Source organism: Leptosomus discolor, chromosome 3, assembly GCF_034619465.1.
Source record: "Leptosomus discolor isolate bLepDis1 chromosome 3, bLepDis1.hap2, whole genome shotgun sequence".
Taxonomy (NCBI): Eukaryota; Metazoa; Chordata; class Aves; order Leptosomiformes; family Leptosomidae; genus Leptosomus; species Leptosomus discolor.
This window is the reverse complement of record NC_141393.1, coordinates 43,291,560-43,317,363: the sequence shown is the minus strand read 5'-3', so window position 1 is coordinate 43,317,363 and position 25,804 is coordinate 43,291,560. Positions and strand designations below refer to the sequence as shown.

General features: G+C 40.0%; 1 protein-coding gene across 1 annotated transcript in view; it reads right to left on the bottom strand.

The window, feature by feature from the left end:
- Window positions 1-7,796: 7,796 nt before the first annotated feature.
- The window catches only part of INO80 (INO80 complex ATPase subunit), a 59,222-nt gene continuing 41,214 nt past the window's right edge, over window positions 7,797-25,804 (bottom strand). Inside the window, exons 26-35 of the mRNA XM_086462363.1 lie at window positions 25,560-25,687; window positions 21,436-21,530; window positions 17,587-17,659; window positions 15,816-15,974; window positions 14,382-14,484; window positions 13,721-13,809; window positions 12,708-12,863; window positions 11,495-11,654; window positions 10,444-10,662; window positions 7,797-9,831 (exon numbers count right to left, since the gene is read on the bottom strand). Of these exons, the coding sequence (XP_086318489.1) occupies window positions 9,614-9,831; window positions 10,444-10,662; window positions 11,495-11,654; window positions 12,708-12,863; window positions 13,721-13,809; window positions 14,382-14,484; window positions 15,816-15,974; window positions 17,587-17,659; window positions 21,436-21,530; window positions 25,560-25,687 (1,400 nt within the window). The 3' untranslated portion in view covers window positions 7,797-9,613. The remainder of the gene's footprint in view (window positions 9,832-10,443; window positions 10,663-11,494; window positions 11,655-12,707; window positions 12,864-13,720; window positions 13,810-14,381; window positions 14,485-15,815; window positions 15,975-17,586; window positions 17,660-21,435; window positions 21,531-25,559; window positions 25,688-25,804) is intronic.

Genomic DNA, 25,804 nt, shown 5'->3' with positions numbered 1-25,804 from the left:
TGCACAGAGCAGCCAATTCTGGCAGCATTTGTGTCTCTAAACTACATATATATTGAATCTATTCCTGGAAATACATCCTATAATTTGAGGGCAGATGAGCTCAGGACTGAGGATAAAAAGTAACTGTGGGACTAGCTTCAGTCAGAATAAATATCCACTATTTTTTCCCAGAGGATTCCTGTCTCATTTCACTTGATAGGAGGATGCTAAAACCGAGCAGCAGTTCAATTCCTTTTTCTCCTATATGTGTTTATGGACACCTTGCTCCAAATGCAGGAGGACCGTTCCCCATTTTGACATTTCTCTGGCAAATCACTATAGTAGCCTTTGCAAATCACTATAGTAGCCTTTGCAAATCACTGGAGCACTTTCCAAACTTTAATCCCTCTTCACAAGACCTTTGTGAAGAGGTGTCATTTCCACTGTATAGACGGGGAACTGACACATCAAGAACATGACTTCAAAAGCATACAGTCACTTTGAATGAACAATGTGAAACAGTGAGAGATGATGTTTTTCCGAGGACTCAGAACTGTACATTTGGTGTCCAGAGATACCACATCAGAATAAAGATAATGTGTGCTCATGTAATTGGCACTGCATCCTGATGCAAACATGTGAGAGTCATCTGAAGTTTTCATGGATACCCCTGTGTTTGCCATTGCCCAGCGAGGATCTGTGTGATTACAAGTTTAGTAATTTGCTCTCAGTATTCTTAAACCTTCACATACCTAAGCTTGCATAGTATTTATTTGCCAACTAAAAATTAAGCTCAGCAGAGAAACATTTTTATACAGCTTGGGGTGGTTCTGTTTTATACACATCACTCAAATTTGTTGCAGTCCCTCAAGCTTTTTTAGCTAGTGGCTGAGGCTCACAGCTGCTGGCAGTTCCAGACTTCTCCCATGTGTTTATTCCTGTAACATCTGAGATGAGATCTGTTTTAAATAAAAAAATCTAAACAACATTACTTGTCTCATTTGCTATCAATTATATCACTGCAAGGAAGAGCTGGGCTTGTCTAATCTGTCTGCAAATATTCTACCAGACCAGCTCTCACTTAACATTTAGTTATTTGATTCCAGACAGCCTCAATGATACATAGCCAAGGACAGCAAACCACAGTGTAACCAAATTACATTAATTATACAATACATACCTCTGATTGCATATGCAAATAGCAAGTTATCAAAGCCAGGGAAGCAAGCCTCCTGCAAAGCCTCCTTCTGCAAAGCTCATGATGGTGTGTTTCAAAAACATATAAATCACTTGGGGTTATAGCAGCCCATAAAAGAAATTGTCATGACTTCCAGTCCCAAATCAACACCATGTTTAAAAACCTACTTGTGCATCACAGATTCAGCATTACAATGTCAGTAAGTTTTCAATGAGTCAGTAGGAATTGAGCTGACACACTACTAAAAAACTAGGCAGCAATTATTTTTTCATGCTAACCCAATTAAATATATACCACAGTCAAATTATGACTACAAGTTAGAGACAGTAACTTCTTCCAAACTCTGAACATGACAGAGAACCTGAATTACTGTTTCAGGAAAATTCAGAGATTGAAATGTACCATTAAGCATCTTTAGAGCTACTTCAAGATCCATACCAAAGAAATATATACATCAATGACCTGGATGAGGAAACAGAGTGCACTGTCAGCAAGTTTGCTGATGACACAAAACCGGGAGGAGTGGCTGACACACCAGAAGGCCGTGCTGCCATTCAGTGGGACCCAGCCAGGCTGGAGAGCTGGGCGGGGAGAAATTGAATGAAATACAACAAGGGCAAGTGTATCTTACATCTGGGAAAGAACAACCCCAAGTACCAGTGTAGGTTGGGGACTGAGCTGTTAGAGAGTAGCGTAGGGGAAAGGGACCTGAGGGTCCTGGTGGGCAGCAGGATGACCATGAGCCAGCAATGGGCCCTCCTGGCCAAGAAGGCCAATGGCATCCTGGGGTGTCTTAGAAGGGGTGTGGTCGGTAGGTGGAGAGAGGTTCTCCTCCCCCTCTCCTCTGCCCTGGTGAGACCGCATCTGGAATAGTGTGTCCTGTTCTGGGCCCCTCAGTTCAAGAAGGACAGGGAACTGCTTGAAAGAGTCCAGCACAGAGCCACAGAGATGATGAAGGGGGTGGGACATCTCCCTTCTGATGAAAGGCTGAGGGAGCTGGGTCTCTTGAGCTTGGAGGAGACTGAGGGGTGACCTCATTAATGTTTATAAATACGTAAAGGGCGAGTGTCAGGAGGATGGAGCTGGGCTCTTCTCGGTGATGGCCAATGACAGGTCAAGGGGCAACAGGTGCAAGCTGGAGCACAGGAGGTTCCACATTAACATAAGGGAAAACTTTTTCACTGTGAGGGTGACAGAGCACTGGAACAGGCTGCCCAGAGAGGTTGTGGAGTCTCCTTCTCTGGAGATATTCAAAACCCGCCTGGACGTGTTCCTGTGTGACCTACTCTAGGTGGTCCTGCTCTGGCAGGGGGGTTGGACTAGATGATCTTTCGAGGTCCCTTCCAACCCCCAACATTCTATGATTCTGTGAAATACCATAGTACTGTAGCTGTAAATAAGATTAAACCAAAGAAAAATCTAGATTAAATGTCAAGAAGAGAGAGGTCTGTAGGAATACAGAAGTTGTCCACGAAAGTGTTCACATGAATTCTGTGGAAGCAGCAGAAGCAACAAGAAGAAACAAGATGCAGAAGAGACCTCACATCAGCACCTGCTAGATGCATGGAGCAACCGAAAAAGAAGGGGTTTTTGGATGTTGATTTTCAAGATTCTCTAAAAGTTGATACAGTCCAAACATCCCTTCTGTTTCCTCTGTTTGCAAAGGAAAACCCTGGAGCTTTGTCACAGGCAATGAAGTGTCATTCAAGGGTGTGTCCGGCCACATGCCATTGCATTTACTGGGCAGCAGCATGCTCCACTGATCAGCATGTAGCTAACGGCAGTCACGTGCCAAGAGCTTAATGTAGTTTAAAAAAAGCAACATTCAGCCAACCACATGTGAAACTTGCTGACTCTTCCACTCTTAAAAAAACCCCAGCAACTTCTACTGGCTGAGTGAAATACAGACCAGCACTCTGTGCACTGCCAGTTCAGATTGACTGGGGGGGGATGAGGACTACCAAAGGTGACTGCTTCAAAGACACTTCCATGAGGAAGTCAGATGGGTTTTAGAGTGGCTTTGATACAAGTTTAGGTTCATCTATAGAGAAAAGTTACTTAAATTAAAGAATGGTGCGAATTAGAGAATAGTTGTTCACAATGCACACAATTGTTCTTTCTCTGCAAAGAGCCTACCTAGGAGGGGGGATATTCAGGAACATCGCTGCGGAGCGAGCATCATAAAACTGTTTGTCTGCATAGTAGCTGTAAAATTCTGAAATGCACTCACTAACGTGAATACAAAAGAAGATTTCTACATTTGAACTCTATCATAACATCGGCGGAAATTTTAACACCAGAATTTAAAAGAAACCTGAAAGACAAGCACCTGAAAGACAGGCACGTGAAAGACAGACGACATCATGGTATGGAGAGTGGGCTCCCATCTGTGATTTTCTTTCTAGAGGAAGGCCCAGGTGGGAAGTTAAGATGTAGGGATACATCAGAAGAACTGCAAGAATAGATAAGAGGTGAGATAAACATGGATTGCTTCTCCTAGTAGGACAGCATTTGTTAAATACACCTTGAGAAGAAAGCCACTAGTTTCTTGTTATGAATAAGAAAATTTGAATAAATTTAACAAATAGTCCAATCCTACACATCAGTTTTGTATGACAGTCCAAACCAGTAGTAAATTTCCAAATAGGTTCTCATCTCTGAACGACAATAACATTTTTTCCTCAGTTTTGAACAAGTTGGTGAAGGTTTATTCAGGGTAACAGTGTGCACAAACTACACATATGCTTGGCCTTATCTGAATTCACAGTTCTCAACACTGAGATTCAAGGCTATGAGGGTCATGCGTTTAAAAATTAACACCTTCAAACAGAAACATTTCTCCTGCCAACCAAAACCCCTTGAAGACAACACTTGGGTCTTGAGAAGAGTTGGGTAAGGCTAAGGAGCAGCGAGGGGAAAAACAGCTGCTTGCAAACAAATGTCACAGGGATGACAAGGGATACTGTCATCCCTGCATGCTTGTGAGCTCGCATCAGCTCCTGTTAACTATGGCAGACTTAACACAACCAGCAATACTGTTGACGAAGGAAGAGACAGTCCATGGGGAAAATTCAAGAAGGCACAAAAGTTGTGTTTCAGTGTTTTTCTCCCCTACCTCATTCTATCAGTGATGCTCATCAGCTAAGAAAGGAAGGAGTCATCGTTTCATACCAGAGTACTGAAACACATCCTCATGCCTAGGATGCAAATGAACTCCCCGACATGCCCCCAGAAGAACATTATGTAAACAGATTTCAGTACAAAATGCCTGGAAGACCCATCAGCTTTGGAGTAACTTCACTTTCCTGAGAGAAGAGGCAGGAGCAGAGGAGAGTGAAGCTGGAGGAAACCCAACTCATCTTATGCATTTCTCCATTTCATAAGGTGTTTGTGGCAGGCTTTTCAGAGGAGCAAACGCTAATCTGAGCGCTACAAGACAGACTTGTTTACAATACAGACCCACTGCTTGAACCTAGGAGCTGGACCACCTGTATCATCCTAATAATGATGCTCCTGAGGGAAAGCATCAATTGCCCCTTCGCCTCTCTCATTCACTGCTATGTACCGGGTGCAGGCTGCAAATCAAAAAAAAAAAAAAAACCCTTTCACAATTCAGTGAGTGCTTACACCTAAGAGCACAAGATGTGGTGATTGCCTTTATTTTAGTACATATGTCTCAGTTATACTCCATATGCAAGCAGCATCCCTTTGGGTAGCAAGCTACCAATTGTTTTTATGGCCACTCGAGCAGAAATTACCAAAGGACAGAGGGGAGCACATCACCATCCCTTCTTGAGCAGGAAGGGGAGCACAAGACAAGCCTATAAGGCTCCCTCAGTTATAGTGTGTGTTTCAGACTGAAAAGTCAACAAAAAAAGAAAGAGGCAGAACTGAGAAGCTGAGGAGACTGTAAGTGTATCTGAGAGCAGAAGCAGGCCAGCTCGCTCCATCGAGAGTTGGAGATCAAGACTGGCAGTGCAGTGGTCACAGGGCAGCATGTCCCAAATTACACTGATCCACATCCTGCCCCCCAAGTGATTTTATCAGTGGTGCTCTTCCTCCTGCCAGCTGCAATGCAGCTGTTCCTGAGCTACGTTCAAAGTAGTGCAGATCCCTATTCCTTCTTCATGGAGCTTTTCCCACTGAGCTCTGTGTGCCTCCCCAACTGGGAAGTGCTGCTGAAGGAAATACTTCGGGAATATGGGAATAACAAGATACAGCCCTAGGTAGACAGAAGGCTTTCCACAAATGGAACATGAATAGCAAAGAGCAGATACAGAAAGCAGGCAACAGGAAGCGGAGAAGGCACAGAAATAACACTACATTTGGACAGTGAAGTATTAATATCCTGAAGTTAAGAATTAAAGCAGTTCTAGGCAAAAAGCCACCTGCAGTAACTTGTTTATCTCTTTGCAGAATAGGAAGAGGAGATCTAGTGGCTGACTAAATGAGGAGGACAACAGAATTGACGCATGATAGAGAAAATGGCTTGAAAGGTAATTCTTCTCCCCTTGATTTAGATTAAGTGGACACCAATTGATCACAAAATAATTAGAAACACAAGTTAGAATTCTGAAAGCACCATGAAGCGAAGGAACCAAACCATTTTTAAGAAGTGGCAAGAGTTTGTGTGAAAGGGGCTGCACAGTGATCGTCCAGCTAAGCAGAAGAATTTCTGAGGAGTGTGATGCACATCCCCCTCTCTGATACATATGATTTTTAAGAGGAGTCGAGTGCTCTGTAACATAATCCTATGTGTTGGCTTTCACAACCCATCTGTGGTGAGCAAGGAGAAGTTTTTCTCTTACTTCTTTGATGCATCATTTGGCTCATTTTTTTTCCCCCAGCTTTTGTGCTTGCTTTTGCCATTCTGTAGAGTGCCGATGATTAACCACATCCAGAGAACATGCAGGGCAAACTGCATTGGGGCTCATAATGTTCCATTTTATCAGTGGCCTGGCTGGTGTGTCCTGTCCACCTGCTTAAGGGTTAAATTCAGCATTAGAGGTCAGAAGGAAATCCCTCTCTCCTGTCTCCAGCTACACTGCAGTATTTTTTGAGAGAAGGCAATGGTTTCAATCACTCTTGCTTTCTTCCAAAGGAGTATTGCAGTTGCAGTCTTTGGTCTTTTAAGAATTTTGTCACTCCTTGGTTAAGACTTTGTTGACCATGCATGGCAGCAGGATAGAATGGGTGTTCTGGGGAGCCTGCTGAACCAGACATCCCTTGTAGGCTAAACTACAAAAATGTGTGTGAGGCTGGGACATGATAGCACCTTTTAGTCCTAACTTCTCAGATGACACAAGAAAATAATCACCTTTAAATGTTTTTAACAGCAGCATTAATCAGTGAACTGTATTGAACAGTTTTGTAGTAACTGGTGAGTAAATGCTATAATCAAATAGCACGAGGAATACACAGCATTCCCAGCACCCCCCAAAACCATGCTGACATCTATTTCACCATTCCAGTTTAAAACACAAATGCCGCTCATACAATATTTTGCCACTAGCCTGTACCTTGATCCCTTGAAGAAAAGTGACTCTCTCTGCCATTAATCCATAAGACAAGTGCACAACAGACAGTTGGAGTGAAAAGATGCTCAAACTCCAGAAAACAAAGCTCCAGTGTGCACGTATTCACTTCAACAGCAGCGTTCCCCGCAGTGTTGATCATAAAACTACCTCCACCTCCATAAAAAATTTCCACTCTTTGTCTTTTCTAGCACTACTTCCTTCCCCAAAACAAGAAATTAGAACAGAACAGCCGTCCCATGAATTCTCCTAATTCCGTGATTAATATTAATCACAGAATCTCAGTTCTTCTATGAGGCATAATACAAACAATGCGTGTGTTTAGATTTAAGTTTTTCCAGAAATTGAACGGGATATGATCTAGGAGTTCATTTACTTTACGCCACATTAGACCTTCCTGAATTTGTTAGTTCCTGATGCCAGTTCCGCAAGCAGACAGGCTACCACTGCTTTTGCCACAACTTGTGATGTCATGTAGTATTTCTTTTGAAGATCAAATGACTTTAAATACATTTTAATATTATCAGCTTTTAAAATATCAGGAATTTAATCTTCCAAAAGGATAGCATGCAACAGCACATATTACATTTTTGCAATCTTTTCAAGTTACAAATTTATTTTTTTCTCTCCACTTTGGATTACAAACTAATGCAACTGTCTAGCAGTTTGAAAATCAAGACTGCACGCAGAAATGTCTTTTCAACTCCCATTAAAAAACAACACAAAAAAACCCACTGTAGAGAATGATGTCCCAAAATGATCAACTGTATCGAATTCAACCATCATAGTTCACGTACTATGTAATTACTCATATTTACTTATTTCTTGTGATCTGCTGCATACCTGTTCCAAAATAGATCACGAGATAATCAGTGAACTCAAGACACATGATAACGGTACAGTTGTAACTGGAAAAGATTACAAACATGATATTCGGAAGAGCGTAGAGACTCTAGAACATTCCACTGAGCAGCATATGTCTTTAGCTACATTTCCAGATATGGACCCTCCATGCCTTCTTCCCTAATCCTCTCATTCATACAGCTACATGCATAAAAACCACAAAGACACTGATTTACATAAAATTATCTCACTCCATTTTATTTAAGATTTTCTTCTCCGGTTAGTAAAAGAAAGATGTGTCTCTCTTTATACATATGTACAAGTTCAGTTATAAAAATAGACAGCACATTCAAAGAGAAAAAAAGGCTTGGCATTTATCTGATTCCCTCTAAATATCATATATACATGTGAATAGGAGAGGAAGGGGGAAGTCTTCATCAGTTAATTAAACACCACCTCCCCCTCAATTATCCCCTGCAAATCTGTTTAAAAATCAATCTAACTAAGCTCAGTTCTGCTATTTTCAGGTGTGCAAATTAGAGGCAGAGCCAACAGGAAGCACTCGCTCCACACTGTAGGACGCCAGGCAAAGGATTTGGGGTTGGAAAAGAATTATAACAATAAAAAAAAAAAAAGTCATCTTCAGCTGTCACAGCCCAGACCTGCAACTCAACTTGCTTCTCTCTCAAGGGATGAAAGTGCCCCGGCAGAACAGCCTTTTAATTCAATGTGGCAGGCAGAAGCACTGCCCCACACCTACATCTCAGTGCAATGCAGACAACGCTTACAGCAAAGCAAGGGGCTACGGGAAGGGTTTGTGCATTGAGGATGGGGAAGGAACAACCAGAGAATGAGAACACAGACAGGCACTGGCCACGCTGCCTTCTATCAGCCTTATGGGACATGGCTACTGGTACCTGCACACCGCAGTGCACTCGACCAAGCTAGGAGGTGTGATGACCACAAATATGAAGGGAAAACACACTGGAAGAACAGTCAATGGATGGCTGGGATAAGAGACAATTTTCTTCCCAGGATTTGGCTGGAAGGGGGAAATGGCACAGTTCTGTCTCTCTCAGGATTGGTTTTCGTTGCTCCCCTCACAGCACTGCCAGCTACAGAACTGTGCTCTGCTATGGCACAGTGAGAGCAGCAGCAGCAAACTCTTCCTCAAAACTCTTCAGCTTCCCCTCTTCTTGAGATTTGTACAAATAAAGCCTTGTTTTGATTCTAAGCTTTTAAGAGTTCTGCAAACCTCAAAAGTGACAGAACTCACTCTGAACACAGCAAGCATTCATGCTGATGAGAACTCTGAAATGCAACCCAAACCATTGGCTTGTGGTTTCTTCCACTGCATGAAGCAGAGGCAGTGCTGCTGCTCTCACTAGGCCTGCCAGCGCGCTCTGCATTCTGCGGCCCTGAACCTCCTCCTGACAAATGGTGCTGAAAAGAGTCCATTCCCTGGAAACCACCCAAGACACCCTCCTTCGCATTTCAAACCCTTAAAGAACCCAGAGGCCCACACTAGAAGAATCCAAGATTTTCTTTGATCACACACCGTCTTCAGCTTAGCTGCCAGTTACCCCTGCACGTACACTGACCAGCTGCCAGTATGGAAAAGTCTCGTGACTCTACAGGATACTCTTGGGGTTCCGACACAGATTTCATAGGATAAAAACTAACACTGGGTTCCACCTCAAGCTACAAGAGAGAAAGTATATTGGTGTGACTTCAAGCACACACAGCTGCAGGATATTGCATGGAGTAGCTGGATGCTTTCTTGGGAATCTTGGTCAGATGTGTCAATAAAACACAAGCTGACACTCTCCCAGTTACCCCAGACTCCCTTCCCTCCTTCTTGCAGTGTCTGCAAAGATAGTTTTTTGGAATACACATAATCAAAGTGCTCACATAAACCACCCTTTCCCATTGTGCTTTGATTTTCTTTTCACATATGTGCTGGACAGCAACAAGGCATTCATTCACATGCCTTCAACTGGCAGGGTGGTCTACTCTGAAAGCCAACGCAGTTCAGACAAGCTTTGGGGGTTCAAAATCACTACCGACCACCTGAGGTGTGGGCACCTTTGCTCTGCTTCCGAATTGGAGTTTCCGATATGAGACTGCTGGTCAGGTTTAAGCTTTTGGGGGTCCCACAAACACTGTTTCCTTTGCTCAAAGGGGAGCTCAAGGGAGAAGAGGCGCTTGAAGGTCCAAAATCTGTAAGTCCAGAAGGCCGAATAATTGCTGTTTGTAGAGGGCTACTTGCAGACATGCCTAGCAATGGAAAAGAGAATCAAATTCCACATGAGAGTATTATTTCACTTGCGGCTCTTCAACAACAAACAATGTACTAACAATCCATCCTAACACCTCCCTGTATTCACAATTTATGAGATTAATGAAAAGGGATGTCCTTAAGATATAAAACACTTTGCAATTATACCCTCAGCCAACTTCAGCTGCTGTAAAGCTGAAGGCCCATCACCATTGGTTTAGCAGATTTTGGAACCTGACGCTGTAACTTCAACATGACAGCAATGCAGGAAAGCCGCAGCTATACCCATGGGATAAACAACACTATCTGATTCGTCTGGACACCAAAGGAAAAAAACAAGAGGAAAAATATTTGGTATGAGATAATTCAAAGGGCAGACGAAACTTCTGCAGGACTAGCCTCTCCAGGTCATCTGCACTGAAACTGGCTACCCTCTCACCCCATTACTGTGTCACATTGTGTACTACCTGGATCTCAGAATATAACGGACAAGGAATACCAACAACATAAGCCTTTTTATCTGTTTTTTGACAGGCTATAAACAACAAACACCCAAACTCATGTGGTTGGTTCTGCTCTGGGTAGTCTGCTGCCTTCCCTTCCCCACATACCTTTAGAGACATTGTACCCGTACGCTGCATATGCCGCTGCAGAGGCTGCTGCTGCCCCTGCTTTGGCACCAGCCATTGCAGCTGCACTTCCCGCTATCGATTTCCGGCTTCTGCCTTTCCCAGTGCCGCCTTTTGATCCACTGCCCGAACCTTTAGGACGACCCCGGCTTCGACCTGACTGGCCTCTCCCAGCGAGAGGTGTATCTTGCATTGAAACACCTTAACAAGAAAAGAATGTTAAAACAGTAACTGCTGTAGTATTTCAGGTGATTCACAAATGAATACAGCATCGTAACTACCTACCATTTCCATGCATACCATTCCTATTTAGTGATACTCTTCATTGACATTAATACAGACACTGTTAGCAAGCAGCAAGCCCATGAAAAGAAATTTTGTACACAAACCTTCACTCCTCACTAACCACATCTTATTAACTCCAACTGCTTGTCATTATTACTATGAATTCAATCCGCAAATAGGTGGAGGATTCTATGTTCTACTTCAAGATGAAGCATTTTCTTACTTGAAGACAGATATGAAGTTTCTTCCATTTGCCAGCTGTAAAGAAACTCGTCAAGAACTATGGCTCTACTTATTTCAGTGTAGAAAACTATGGTAGTTAAAAACATTTGCCATTATTTAAAATTACAGCTGCTCCAATCACCCATCGGAAAAAGACAACTGATTATTAACCCAACAGCAAATTCAAGGAAAAGCTTAGAGATTATAATTAGTTAGATTAGTTCTGCAGTTGTCTGTAATTTGGTAATATGCACATAATGGAAGGGGAGCCCTCTGTAACACAGGAACAAAAGACAAAACTTTTAAGAGTAACTAATAGAGAAAAGAGGAAAGTGTGGTGAATGACGGACTATAAACAGATTTTCTGTCAAATCACAAGTAATTTCTCAATGAAAAGGCAATTTTTTTCTCCAAATCTTGCAAACCATGCATATACTCTGGTTAAAATGCAGAAAACGTAACACCTAGCCATACAAAGCCAATATTTAATAAATGTTAGTAGTAAGTCAAGGCAAAAAGTACTGACCATTCATGGTATCTGACACTGAGCCAGTAATGGACACAGGAGAGTTTGTTGCCCTCGACTGAGGTGCTGAAGAAGCTGGATCATCCACAATCACAAGCATATCACTACTGCTCTCATCAGGAGGAATAGAGCCCATATGTAATTCACTGTTAATGGATATCTAAACATGACAGAGAACAAAGCCATTCACTTCTCAGGTTAGGAAAGGGAAGGGTACAAACATAGTAAGATCTTCAAAAGACAAACAATCACAAGCAATTAACTAGTACTTGTTCTGTTCTCTCTCACTTTCTCTGTGTGAGACTTGCAGCATGATGCACGATCTGCCCAATCACACCACACCCTCTATTTACATGCTGAGTGGCAGTAAAGACCTGCAGGAGCTACTTAATTTCAATTAATGAAAACAGATGTTAAGTTAAGAAGCAGGAGACTAATGGTCTCAGCAGAGATTTAAGAAAACTGCTGTTCAACCGTGCACCGTCAACGGCAAGAGAGAAAACAATAAGATTCTTAACCTCCCGCTACTGCTAATAAAAATCTTGGATCAATAAGGGAACAATACAACATAGGAATCTCAATCAACATGGTATAGAACAAAATGTATCTGCTGCCACAACCAGTTTGCAATTCTTTACAAAAAGCTGACGGAAAATATGATGTATGCCACTGAGAATTTACAATTTAGATTCCAAAGAAAAAAACGACACTAATCCAGAATCAGAAGCAAGGAAGCATACAGAAGGAGATGCAGGTGAGACTAGCAAGGAGTACTTACAAAGTAAATATCAAGGAGCTATTTGAGGGATACTGTGGTTCAGGAGCAGAAAGAGACTGTTCTTGCTACAGAACGTATTGGTATGGAAAAAGGCACGTGGTGTAAATGTGAGCATGACAAAGGCAGGGAAAAGGGAGAAGAAAGTAAGTGGGACTGCAAGCAGGAATGGAAAAAAATACAGAGGCTGAAAGGCAGGAGAGACAGGGCATGAATTCATTGTGGAATATCAAATAACGTAAGAAGCTGTAAGCCAGCTTATTGGCAGCTGTTAAGTTTTCAATAAACTATTTTCATTTCCCTGGTTCACCTTTAAGAGATATCATTTTCCCAAATAGTCAAAGTTCTAAACTAGCTAAGATAAGAAGCAAGAATCCTACAAGACGTAAGGCCACAATTGAAATAGTATAGAGTTTAAAGCAGCAGTGAGAGTCTTACCTCACTGAAAGGGCTGGGCATGGCAGAGTCTACACTAATGAAGGAGTCATCCCCATCAGCAGACAGGTTGGAGTTATCAGCCGAGGGAACAAACGGGATCACAAGGTTCATGCCCTCTTTCTTTCTCTTCCCATCCAATTCATCTTCCTTCTTCTTCTGAAATAAGTAAAACAATACCAGGAATGAAAAAGGTGATGGATAAAACAGAAGAAAGGGAAGAAGGAACCCAAAATCTCAACACCTAATGCAGTATTACAACTCAAGGAATGCCACGTCCAGAATTTCCCAAAACAAGTTTCTGAAGGACACAATAACAGATCCCTTACAGGCTACTTCCTTAGATTTAAGAGGTTTGTTTTTTTTTTTCCCCCCAATAGCTGGAATGATGGAGAATTACTCTTACACAATTACTTTGATTTCCATTACCTTTGCAGCAAGCTTGAAATCCTTTACCATTACACAAAATTCCTATCAATTAATGCAAAGCCTCCCTAACTCAAAAATTCAGAATTTTCATAAACTAGTTTTAAAGATATTTTTTAAACAAACTGATCTTCTTGTGTTCCATAGAAGCCACATAGCTATATGGGTTTTACCTGTGTTTGGTCCTTCATTTACATTCCCTTTTTGTCCTTTGCAGAACAAAATCTTGATTAAGTCACCATTTTATATGCCATAGAATGATCAGTCGATAATTTTGGTTTTTTCAAGCATGACTCTTCAAATTGTTGTGTGTAGACTACCAGTGATCTGCAGTGGTTTTTGGGTATGCAGTACTTCCTTATTTTTCAAGTTGCTAATGATACTGAAATACAGATAACTATGCATTACATATTTTGTAATATCCCTTTTCTGTGTAAGGAAGTGCCACAGATTGATGTTCAACAGTGAAGGGAAGAAGGCATTACTCATTAGACCGCCTTTGCATAAAATGTTTCCGCCCCACATAATAGTGAGCCTGAAGCTCTTCCGGCTCTATCACTGACACGGGCAACCTCTTTGCATCAAAGTACCTTTTCAGCGTATTTTTCCCTTTTACGTTTACGTTCCTTCACACGATTTGTTTCTTCTTGCTGTCGCTTCTCTTCTTGACGCTGACGCACTGTCAGAAAAGAAATACAAAGTTGTCACTGCTGGAAAGGTATTTCATATCCATTTGTGACTCTTACAGGAAATTCTAGTTCTAACAGAACTGTGAAGAAAAGTCAGCTGTATTAGAACTAAACCTCACTGAAAACACCACGGGATTAAAACTATTTGTATCCAAACTACTAAAAAGTCTTATAGTGAAATTCTGCTTTCAAGCAACATAAAAGCCTATACCTCTAATATAGCTTCAAAAGTATGATGCAATACAGCATTTTTACTAATATTTTCCTTGTCATGACCTACATAGCTCTTGTCAAAGCTTTGTCATTCAGGAACAATGTAATGATCCCGAATGAGTGCCAATAAAAACTTTATCGCATCATCATGTCTCTCTTGCACAACTTCATCTTTCAGCTCAACAGTGATATGAAACCAGCTTGTACTAACAGGAGTTGGCAATACAAAAAGAGCCAGGAAACAGAAGTTGTTATCAGCAATACATGTGTTTGCAGAGATAAAAACACAGATTTCATAAGCTAATGAAGTGGAAGATAGGGAAAATGCTGCAACACGAATTTCACATACATTTCTTTTCCAGTTCCTCATCATCCAGCAGAAGGCTGACCACCTCTTTTGGCTTCAAGGTGTCAGGTTTGAAATTGCCACCTGAAATCACCATTCGTTGGATCTAGAAGGAACAAAAACACAAGAGAGAAAAAAAGGAAAAATTACTCAAAGCAGCCATGAACCATTCTCACTACCCTTCACTGAAAGCCAGCCAAAGAGATGCCAGCGCATCTGTGTAAGTAAGAATTGACTGAACTCTATCATACCAAAGTTAGTAGCAAAATTTCAGGGAAGATTTATTAAGAGTATAATTAAGAGTATAAAATAGGAGAAGTAATCAAGATAGAAAGCAGGAAATTGCCATCCCTTGTGCAAAGTTGCACTTCTAAAGCACCATGTTACAAACAACAAATGACAATAGTATTAATATACTGTTGAACAAAAAGAAAAAAATACAGCGGTACTACTGTCAGGTATAAATTAACAGTCCAATTTTTCAAGCAATCTGCACAGAGGATCATGCAGACCACATCCTTTAAGGGTACAATATTTTTAGTCCCCTTGACTGAAAACCAAATCTCTGTACTGAGTCAGTGTCTCAGTTTAAGCAATTCACTCACTTTCTATTACTGCAACTATATTAAAAAAAAAATAAGAAAGAAGAGTCGTAACTTAGCAAAAGCGGACTAGCTTTAGCATAGGCCAATCTCGATGATTTGGCTCACCAGCAAAAGGTCTACATTTTATTTTCAGGTTGACATTAGGTGACTCTAGTGCAGCCTCCTAGAGAAAACAGGTTAAGTTTCAACAAGGGAAACGTGAATGCATTCAGCTGGAGATGCTTGTTGCTACAGGACCATGATAAGCATCTGATTAAGACAAAAGCTAAAAGAAACTCTGAGTACACAAAACCCTTGAATGTTGTATACAGTATACCTACTGCTACCAAACAAAGTGAATCTCCTTATTTTTCTCTTGCCAAGAAAGTGTCACGAGGTTTAAAGTTTCTAATACACTAACTGCTTGATGCTGCAGGACACTGAGCTCTTTTGGCAACCCTCATATCTCAATTTTCACTTAATACTTTTTTTTAAGAAATTTTGAAGGTAATCAGCTGCAGTGTAACAGTATAGCATGAGAGAAATCAGTAGCCCTGACACAGCGAAGAGAGAAGCTCTAGCCTTAAAGAAGCCTGAGTGGTTTCACTGCATCATAAGAAATAGTTTTCATGAAGTCATAGTGTAAATAATTAGCTTCTTCGTAGTTCACACAATGCAGCTGGAATGCTACTGTGGTAGGGACACAGATTTGTTTATGTGAACAAAGAAGTTCCCTTTTGGCCTCTCTTCTGTCTCTCTGCATGTACTTTTTCTGTTGCTTTACTCATTTTGATATGTGTTTTCTGATTCGATTTCTGTAACTTCTTGTTCCAGATGATTTCTTTATTCCTACCTCACTCTTTTCCTTAGCCCTTTGTAAGATGCGCTCCTCAATAGTGCCTTTACATATCAACCGGTATACAGTGACTTGTTTTGTTTGACCCAGCCTATGTGCCCGGTCCATGGCTTGCTGGTCTACTGTTGGGTTCCAATCACTGTCATAGAAAATTACCTGCAAAAGAACACCAGAACAGAAAGGATTAAATAAAACCATACATTTAGAGCACCTAGTGATTAAACAAAAATCCAAAATACTTTTAAAAATAAAAGTTCTACTATACAGCCCCCAGAATTTCTGCCTCACTGCAGGCTGTATTAACCTAGCTTTGCCCAGTTCTATGAAGTCTTTTCCATTGCATTTCAGATGAATTCAAACAAATTAACACTTTGAAGGTTTCAACTTCCACAGAATGTCTTTAACATCTTCAACAAATCTGCTTTGGGGGCACAAATTTCCACAAGAAGTTTCAGTGTTACTTACCTTAAGAAGAAAAAGCCCATCAAATTAGAATTTCACAGAAAAAATAACAGTCCAATATTTTTTTCTTTCAAACCTGGATAAAGTCTAGACTAGTCTAACACTTCCAGCGCTTTTACTACAAAAACCTGAAACGCCACATTACCTTCATATTGCCCTATCATTCCAACAGTACTTTATGCACAGTAAGCATACAAAACAAAAACACTGGAAAAAATTTTAGGCAGCAAAGTAAACTATTCGGAAAGTTACAAAACCACAGAACTAAAAATGTTTGTGCAAGTAGCCTTCAGGAGCACGCCTGTGCTTCCATCTGTTTATTTCCTCTGTTGAAGCAACTGCAATCAAGAGAAATTTTCAACCCTGAAAATTCTACAGATACTCGCCTTCTTCTGATTTCATTTAAGTGACAGCAAGATATGACGGAGTATTAAAAAAAATAGTAATATTTTTTGATTCACAGATCCTTGGTTTTGTGCAGCTAAGGATTGATCACAGTCTGTCCTGGGGACAGATCTACATGCACACAGGGTACCAGGTTAGAAGCACAAGGGTAGCTGTTATTGAAGAGATAAATGGTTCATTTGGTCAGTATTCCTCCCCTAGTGACTAGTGGCAGCTGCTCTAGAGTGCAAATCCTTGCAATTCACCTAAAACAGTATGCCTTTATACCTTGTGTGAGTAGCAGGCGAAGCAATTTATCCTCCCAGACTAGCTGATACTCAGCTACGAATGACTTTGTACTTTTAGAGGCATTGCTTCATTCTTCTATGTACAGAAAAAAGGGTAACTGACACCTGTTCTACTGATTCCTTTGCAGCTGAATCTTAAGAGCAAACAGCCATACATGACACAGCACTCTGTCTGAAAGTGTCACTTGCACCTCCAGACCCCTTCAGTTATCCAACTTCTTTCTAGACTCTGGTACTAAAGTACATGGGGAGAAGGAAGATATTTCCAACTGCAACCAAAAACTGTGTACCAAGTGTCACTGGATGCAACTTTGTCACCAAGATAATACTATATTGTAAATACGAGCAAAGTAAACAAGCTTATGCAATTTCATTATGTGAATGGCAGTACTAAAAAAATATTGATCAGCATGGCTAAACCATTGTCAACTTTCACACAGAAAGACCAATTTCCCTATGTATATTGTGAGGCTGGGAGGCAGGAGATGAGCTGCTTGGGAGAAACGGTGGTTGGAGGCATATGAGGCAAGAAAAGCAAAGAAATATTTATACTGAAAAATAAACACCAGTAACCTGATTTTTCATTCTGCATTACTTTACCAAACTTCACCTACCGTATCTGCAGCTGTGAGGTTAATGCCCAAGCCTCCAGCTCTTGTGCTTAACAGGAACACAAAAATATCATTCCTGTAGAGGAAACAGATTAAAAACCCCTTAGTTTTGCACAATGAACAAGAAATAACCACAGAAGTGATTTTTTTGACCCCTATAAAGTTATCAGGGCTATTTCTATCACTTGAACACCTCAGAATGTTTTGTGCTGTTCATTGACAAGAAAAAATCCTGTATGAATACGTGAGAGAAGTTAATCTACAAATCAGGACTATCAGAACATGCAAACATTCAGTTTGCAACAGCAGCTTATTAATCTCTATCAAAACAAGCCAGGGCTTGTTTATCTTGCCCACATTGGAAATTACAATTTCATATGGACAAAGAACAATTTATTGTTTCACAGAACTGATGGATGTTAAAAAAAAAAAAAATCTTGCCTTAACAATGCTCAATTAACAAAGAAAGAAAAATAAATGTTGAAACTGTGTAGATGCAAGTTTTGTTCTAAATTTGGTGGTTTGAACAGAACAAAAAACTCCTCTGGGGGGAAAAAAAGAGAATAATGTTAATATAAGGGCAATGTGGCAAATAGAGGTACATTAGAAAACGACAAGGGTCTACTGGCACAAACAGAAGTCTTTCAGTCTAAGAACTTCTCAACTCTAGTCCTAATTGTGGTGTTGATGTAAATTAAAAGTTCTAATCTTCTTTGTCCACTTTTCTCATCTCTAAAATGAGGATAAATTGATTCATCTCAAGACAGTCATATAACAATTCGTTTGCGATTGACTGTAAAGTGTTTCAAGGATGACAATGTATACAGTACTAATGATCAGATACTGCACAAAAGCAAGAGTCATTTGTTTCACACTAAGTTAAGCTCTTTGAAACACACTTCTGTAAGTAAACTCCATTATTATTACACACACACTGTCATTCCCACCCTGGAGCATTTTCAGTTTGCACTAACTGCATTACATTTACATTCCTTGTGTATTCCAGACAGCATGAAAATCGACGACAAACCAGTTGCTTTTGGTGCACATCGCCCTCCAGACAGAAGGCCCTAGTAGAATATAGATTGTCATTCCACAACACACTTTGGGAAAGCCATCTCTGAACACCTCCTTGGGAGATCCCTAATATAGCCATACTAGCCCCAAGGGTTAGCCTTGCTGGCACCACATTTAGGGATGCTGGCTGCAAAGACAGAGATGAGGCACCCCAATACCTGACTCAGTAATAGTCCTAATCCCAACCCTAATCATCCTTTCTGTAACCGGAGGAAGGTGGGGCACACTAGACAAGTACCTGTAACAGCACATTAAGCCCTAGATACAGTCTGAGGAGTTGGACAAAATGGACAGTTCTAACACTGTGCGCACAGAAAACAAAGGAGACAGGTCTATACATAGGATGACTGAGTACTGGTGAAAACTCAAGTGATAAAAGTGAAAAGAGGATTTCTGCTAAGGTTGTGAAGCTCACTAGTGCCACTGAGGGGTCAGCAGTATTTAAAAGTGTTTAACACCATATGGATCTGTGAACAGGTTGATGCAAACAAAACCAGACAGCACCAGTAAGGACTCCAAAGAGGTTGGCATACTGTACTTTGGGAGTGACAGAGCAAGGCCCTCTGCTTCACAGAAGATGCTCTGCAATGCTATGTTCTTTTGGTACCACACTGTCTGTACATTAGTGCATGCAAAATTAGTAAAGCACCAGAAACTCTTGCTGAATCAGCAGCATGGGACATTTCCTTCTTGACTAACTTTGTGTAGGCAGTCTGTCCTTGAAAGTCCACTCATCAAATCTAAAGGGTCTTTTGTGCCCTTCCTGAAGGAAGTGTGGGTATATTGCAGACTATTACTCATACGCTAGTACAACTCAACAAATGTAAGAAACTCAGGGGTTTAGAATCTATATCCTTGAAGGTCAAGTAGAACTATTTTCTCAGGACTCAAACTTCAAGACACTCACAAGTACCTGGCAAGGCTTTATCACAGAAACCAGACTTTCAAAGAACCCATTCCAGTCCAAGGTAAGATTTCTCCCTGCCTCTCCTCAAGAAATTACCAACAGACAACAGAAATAATTATGAAAGCTATGAACTAACACACACCAAAAAAGCACCAAGAAGTCTAAAATTAGAAAGGTTTCTGGTAGTCCAAAATCTAAGAGTACAAAAATCCATTCTGAGCTATGGGCAATGGTCTCTAGACTTTCTCTTGCAGGTACAAAGCCAAAGTAGCCAGCAGGTGCCTGTTCGTAATGTAGGTATCCTTGGCCAGGAAATCATTTTCACTCTTGTAACAACAGCGGAATGTCCATATAGACAGTCACCTGAACATCCAGCCGTGAAATGCTTCTGGAAATGCCTTATGGGAAGGAAAGAAAGTGGACAGTGCCACTGACTACAGGAACAAATTATCATTCTACAGCTATATATTTTCAGCACCCTGCTAGGATATCCTGCAGGGTAGTTTAGTCTCAGTTAGACTTTTTTTTCCTGGAAATATTTCTCATAAGTAAATCATGTATAAGAGGAACTCAACTAACATTTTAATAGGAACACTTGTTTAGACTGGCTGACCTATATCTCAAAGGGATTTCCTGCCGAAATGATTATTTTTCTTCAGTTGTTCTATTCATTAATAAAACCCAATTCTGTTCATTAATAAAAACAAATCTCTTCCCTTCTTTTGGTTAAAGGACCTTACAGGAAGGAGAGTCAGGATTCAAGAAGAACATCATAACCTGCAAAAAACCCTGTTTCTGACACCTGGAAACAGAGAGGAAGGTACTGCATGGTCCTCTCACTTACTTCAGGTATTTGGCACACGTTCTTCTCAAGTTTTATTGCTCTGAGGAGTTCACTATAAGACTCATCATTGCAACAAAGTCCTTCAGGTCTTTAAGCCTCGTGAACCAGTGGCCTGAAAGGGTATATATGGTTTTCCCTCCCATTTTCCGCTATGATACCTTGGGACCACTAACACAAAGACTAGTCTGGACTGCTGCTTTCACCCTGCAATAAACAATCTTTGATCCTAACTCCTCTGAAAAAGAACAGTGACCCTCTTAGAAATCACATCAACATCCAGGAAGGGTAACCTTACTGTGAACTACCATACCGAAGTGACTTCCTATCAAGTCATATCTCACGATTAAAAGGAAACTTAATAACCATAAATCAATCATTATAGATCATGCACCCTAGTGGAGACAAAGTTGTACTAAAATATATTAACTTAGAATAAGATGATTACATACTCTTCTTTTCTGATGTGCTTGTAAAAATTGCAAGAATCCATTTTGGTTTACTAAATGAAAAGTAACCAGTTAGCATATCTTACTATCTAATAAAATCCCCATTTTATTACTTGTACATTAGTTTAAGATTTCTTAATAAAACATCCTTAAATGGTTTGTTTTGCAGAAAACTAGGTCACTTTCATAGCTCTAGCATATGCAAGATTTTCAATCTCATCTTCACAGTGTCAGTTGTCAGAGCATTTAATAACCAATGAACATTTGCTGCCTTTCTACTGAGCTTCTTTATAAGCAACAGTATATTTGGAATGGCAAGAAGCACAATAGATGGGTACAATAAAATTGCTTCCAATACTGTTTCACAGATGACAAATTCCTAAATACAACTGGGTTCAATATCAACACCAGTGACTCCTGGTCAGCAAACCACCTAGAAAATTTTTCAGATAAATGAGGTCCATTTGATATCAGGAAAGATAATTTAAGTGCAAGTTTCATTTATTTCCATTACATCGTACACCAAGTCTCTATGTACACACAATTTAGCACAGAAACACATTGTAAAAATACATTACCTGTTCTGAAAATCTGCTACCATGTCCCTTCGTTCAGAAATCTTTGAAGAACCATCCAATCTCATGTAGGTATGTTTCCTATAAACCATGTATTCCTGCAAAGAACACATACCAGAAAAACATAGTTGCTCTTGAAACAGTCCAATCTTGATTCTTCCAGGAAAAAAAAAAAAAAAAAAAAAAGCAGAATTGCTACTTACAAAATCAAATTTAAAAAAAAATTCCTAAATGTCATCAATAAATAAGATATAAGCAATCTTATGTAAGCAATTCAGGGGATTCATCTTGCTCCAGGCTGCAGTGTTCAGCAGATACAGAACAGATGTGCTGTGAGAAGACATAGCAGTGTTTGCACTCTAATGAAGCTTCTGACAGTACCATGCTCAGTTCTGCTTTTCACCTGTCCTTCAGGACACCTGTTCATTTTTGTGCTGCTTCACAACTGCAGAAAATGTGAAAGAGCTATCATACTACAAGGAATCTGGGAAAAAGACTGCTGTACTGGAAAGAAGTTCTGATTTTTGGTAGATGAAAGAGAAAAACAGATAAAGAAAATTAACAATGTGGAAATGGCCAAAGTCACACTTGCTCTATGTATACAAAACAGAGCTCATGGCTAGTACGTTCTTGAGTATAACAATAAAAGTTTAAAGTAGAGAACAGCTACTTCACCACACAGACACTCAAGCCCTAATCTACTATTGATTTATTCCATTTCTATGACAGGTTTCTGTCACCAACTAAAACCAGAGAGATACTCTTGTCAATTAGGCACTATGTGACCTTTTCTCTAGATTTAATCAACCCTTTTTGTATTATCACAAAGGTCTTTTCCTTTCATTTCTTTGTTACTGTCTTTATCTGCTTTTAATACAATTCAACCTTTCAACATCTTGATTTAGTCTTCCCTCATCTCACTATTAACCATCTCTTCACTAGTGATTCTAAATAAACTTCAGCACAAATAGAAAACAAACAACTTCTTTCATTCAATTTGTCCTTGTCCCAGACCATAGACATTTGCACCAGAGGCACAAATCACAAAAGAGTAAGATATTCTACACCTGTAGTACTGGTATTCACGGGTCATTCCCCCTGCCTCCCCACAAACTAGCTTAGTCATTACCCTTTAGCTAATTGTCTACTCAACACTCTGCTTAACAGGTTCTGGTCTTCCTCCATGCACATTCCTTTGATCAAGAAGGATACTTCACAGTAGTTAACAGTGCTCGTATGAAACACCCTTTTTGTGAACTGTTTTTATCGAGTATTTTTCCAAGTATTAACAGTACATTCTTTCAATTCAGAAAAAAAAAGAAAAAAATATTGCAATTTATACAACACTTGTCAGCAGTTTAATGCTTTGATCACTCACAGAAACGGCATGCTTTTAGCCAAAAAAAATAAAGAGCACTCTAATGGCAAATTACTACTATGTAAGTAGCAATATACCTGGTTTCCACTGTACCTATGGGAGGCACTTGACTGCTCATTTTTCCAGTTCCCACATGGGGTGCTGAGGTGAGGTGGGGGAAGCCTTCATGGGAAGGCTTTAATCTCATTGTGATACTTATATTAGACCTGCTTGAAAAATGGACCTGCCAGTCTTGTTTAGTGTAAGGGGTCACCAAGCCACCAAAAGTATCGATCTAGGAAAAATAATGGAAGTGGCCCTTGCAACACAGTACCTATACAGGAAATGAGCAACACGCAGTGACCCGAGTATGGCAAGAATGCAGTGCTGTTAAAGTCAGTGTTCTTCTGGGCTTTGACATTGATACTTTCTCAAAAACTATAAAATGTTTTCCCTTAATTTTATTCCATAGTCCAAATTGAGTACTCTTACATTTTAACACAACTAATAAACTTTGGGTAGAACATAAAGATATGTGACTTAATGCAAAATATAATTTGACCCCTCATCACATGAATGCAAGGTGATTCCCACTGAAATAATGGACAGTTATGCTTCCACACAGGAGAAAGCAATCACATTCAGAAAAACAAACATCACAGTCTTAAAAAGTACAAAATACACATCTGCATGAAACAACAGTACTGAACTTCTCCTTTACCCCCTTTTGTTGAAAGTAACTTTCCTCTTTGCATTTATAGGTGCCATTTCACAATGGCTGAACTAAGCAGTAGTTCTTCAGCTGAAGCTAAATCAAACAAACAAAAAGTTTTATAACTTTGTTTACAATGTTTTTTGTGCTCTCTGCCCTCATAGATTAGGTTAGTATGATACTGTAGCAGTTACACGGACACAGTCAAAATAGTGTTAAAAGAACTAGGACATCTTATGTTCTTCCATATTCAAGTAGGCAGAGGGTATGTATTTTGGTATCTCTGGTCAGGAAAAAAAAAACAACCAAAACCTACTGCTACACAACTTTTGCAAGGATTTTCTTACAAACTCAGTTACTTGATTTTTAACTTGCTTAACTCCAGCTTCTGTTACATGGGTGGGGAGAAGGAAAACCAGAGGACTTGGCAGGTGGCTTCTTAGGGTAATAAAACCCAACAAGTAAAGTTGAGCATTTAGGAGGAGGAATAGCAAAATGGTGTGCTCCCAAGCTATTAAAACAGAATGCTAACAGAACAGACAGACCCACTAAACACTCAGCTTTATAAGCTTCATGGTGTAACGCAGGGTATCAAGAAACCTGCAGCATGTCCAGTGTTTGCCAAAGAGAGAGGCATATGACGTGATGCTAGGCAAAGAGCCAAAATACAGAATTGCAACCATGCAAGTTCTGTTTCTCCTCACAGCAGCAAAAACTAAATTCAGCTTGTGATTCATTATTGAGCTATCAACTGCTGACCTTAAAATGCACTCTTGCTCATACAGGACTCATGATTTAGGCAGCTATTGATTCAGGCTTCTCACTTTTTCTCTTCACTTTATTGTGGAGAAGACAGTATCCCATGTCAAACACTGCTAAGGGAGCCCATGTACACCTAGGACTAATGAGTGAAAGATCTCAGGATCCTGCTCTTTTAGCACTACTGAAATTATACTGCCAAATGCAAATATTATGCAAATGCAAAAACATACCTATTATGTATTCACAGCCAGGAAACTTTATCAGGATTGCCTCTTTGAAGCTAATGTATATTAAGTTTCCTATTTTCTTACTCAGAATTAGATAGTCATAAAATTATTGCTACTAATCCTTCACTGACAAGGGACAGAGACATTGTGATACAAGATACTGCTTTTTTCAGATCCAGCTGAAAACTCAAACTTTGCTGTCTTCAACAAAGGCCCAGGGAAATAAAAGAATTTATCTTTCTAATCATTATAAGGATTACCAACAGGTAACCAAATTAATAGCTCTCCTACTGATGTCTCTTCAGACAAGCTCTTTGGTGACACGGTTGCTAATCAATACTGATTTTTTTTTTTTTTCTTCTGAGGCAGGCTGACTGTATTTAAAGAATGAGTAATGACTTAATTCCTAATTTCTTTCCTATCATATATGTCAGAGAACCTCTTGTTATTAATGTCTATCAACTTTCTGCCCAGGAATAAGATGAGAGAGTGAAACAGTAAAAGTCTGTGAAATTACATGCAACATAAACAACATAAAATTAATCACTGTTCTCCCTCTTCTTTCCAGTAAAAGGACACATGGGCATCAAATAAAAATAGAAGGAAGCAGCTCAAATTCAGCAAAAGAGGATAATTAAGCCATGCAAGCCCTTCCCACAGGGCAGTGCCAATGATGAAAATTTACAACGAGTCAAGATGCAAGTGAACAATTTAATGAAAGAAGAATCCATTTAGGATTACTGAATATACAGAAAGCATATCTGGCTCAGAAAGCCCTTGAGCTGCAAGCTGCTGGACACTGGCAGATTAATCGTGAAATATCACTATTTTTGTACATTTTCCCCATTGGCTGTTGTATACTGGTGAAAGCACAACACTAGGCTGGACCTTAAGCCTAACTTTGTATGGCAGCTCTTATATTCTCACATTAATGCATTTTACTGGGTATCCTTCAGTACAATCATTTCACACCAAGTTTGCTGCATCCAAATTACAGTATTTTCTCCAAAACATGGTTGCTAAATCTGCATATTCAGAATTTGTCTTCTGTAAGCTATAGCCCTCCTACCTCCAGTAAGTCAATCATCCGTGTCATTTGGGAGTAGATGAGAACTCTGTGTCCTTGAGATTTCAGCCGTGTCAACAGAAGATCAAGAGCATGAAGTTTTCCACTGTCAGTGATCAGACTCTCTTTGTCTAAAAAGAAATGGAAGAGAAGCAGGTAACTAATAAAACCAAAACAGCTACATGCAACAAGTTAACTTCTAAGTTTTCCTACTACTTCACTGCATTCCTAAAGTAAGGAGTTGTGAT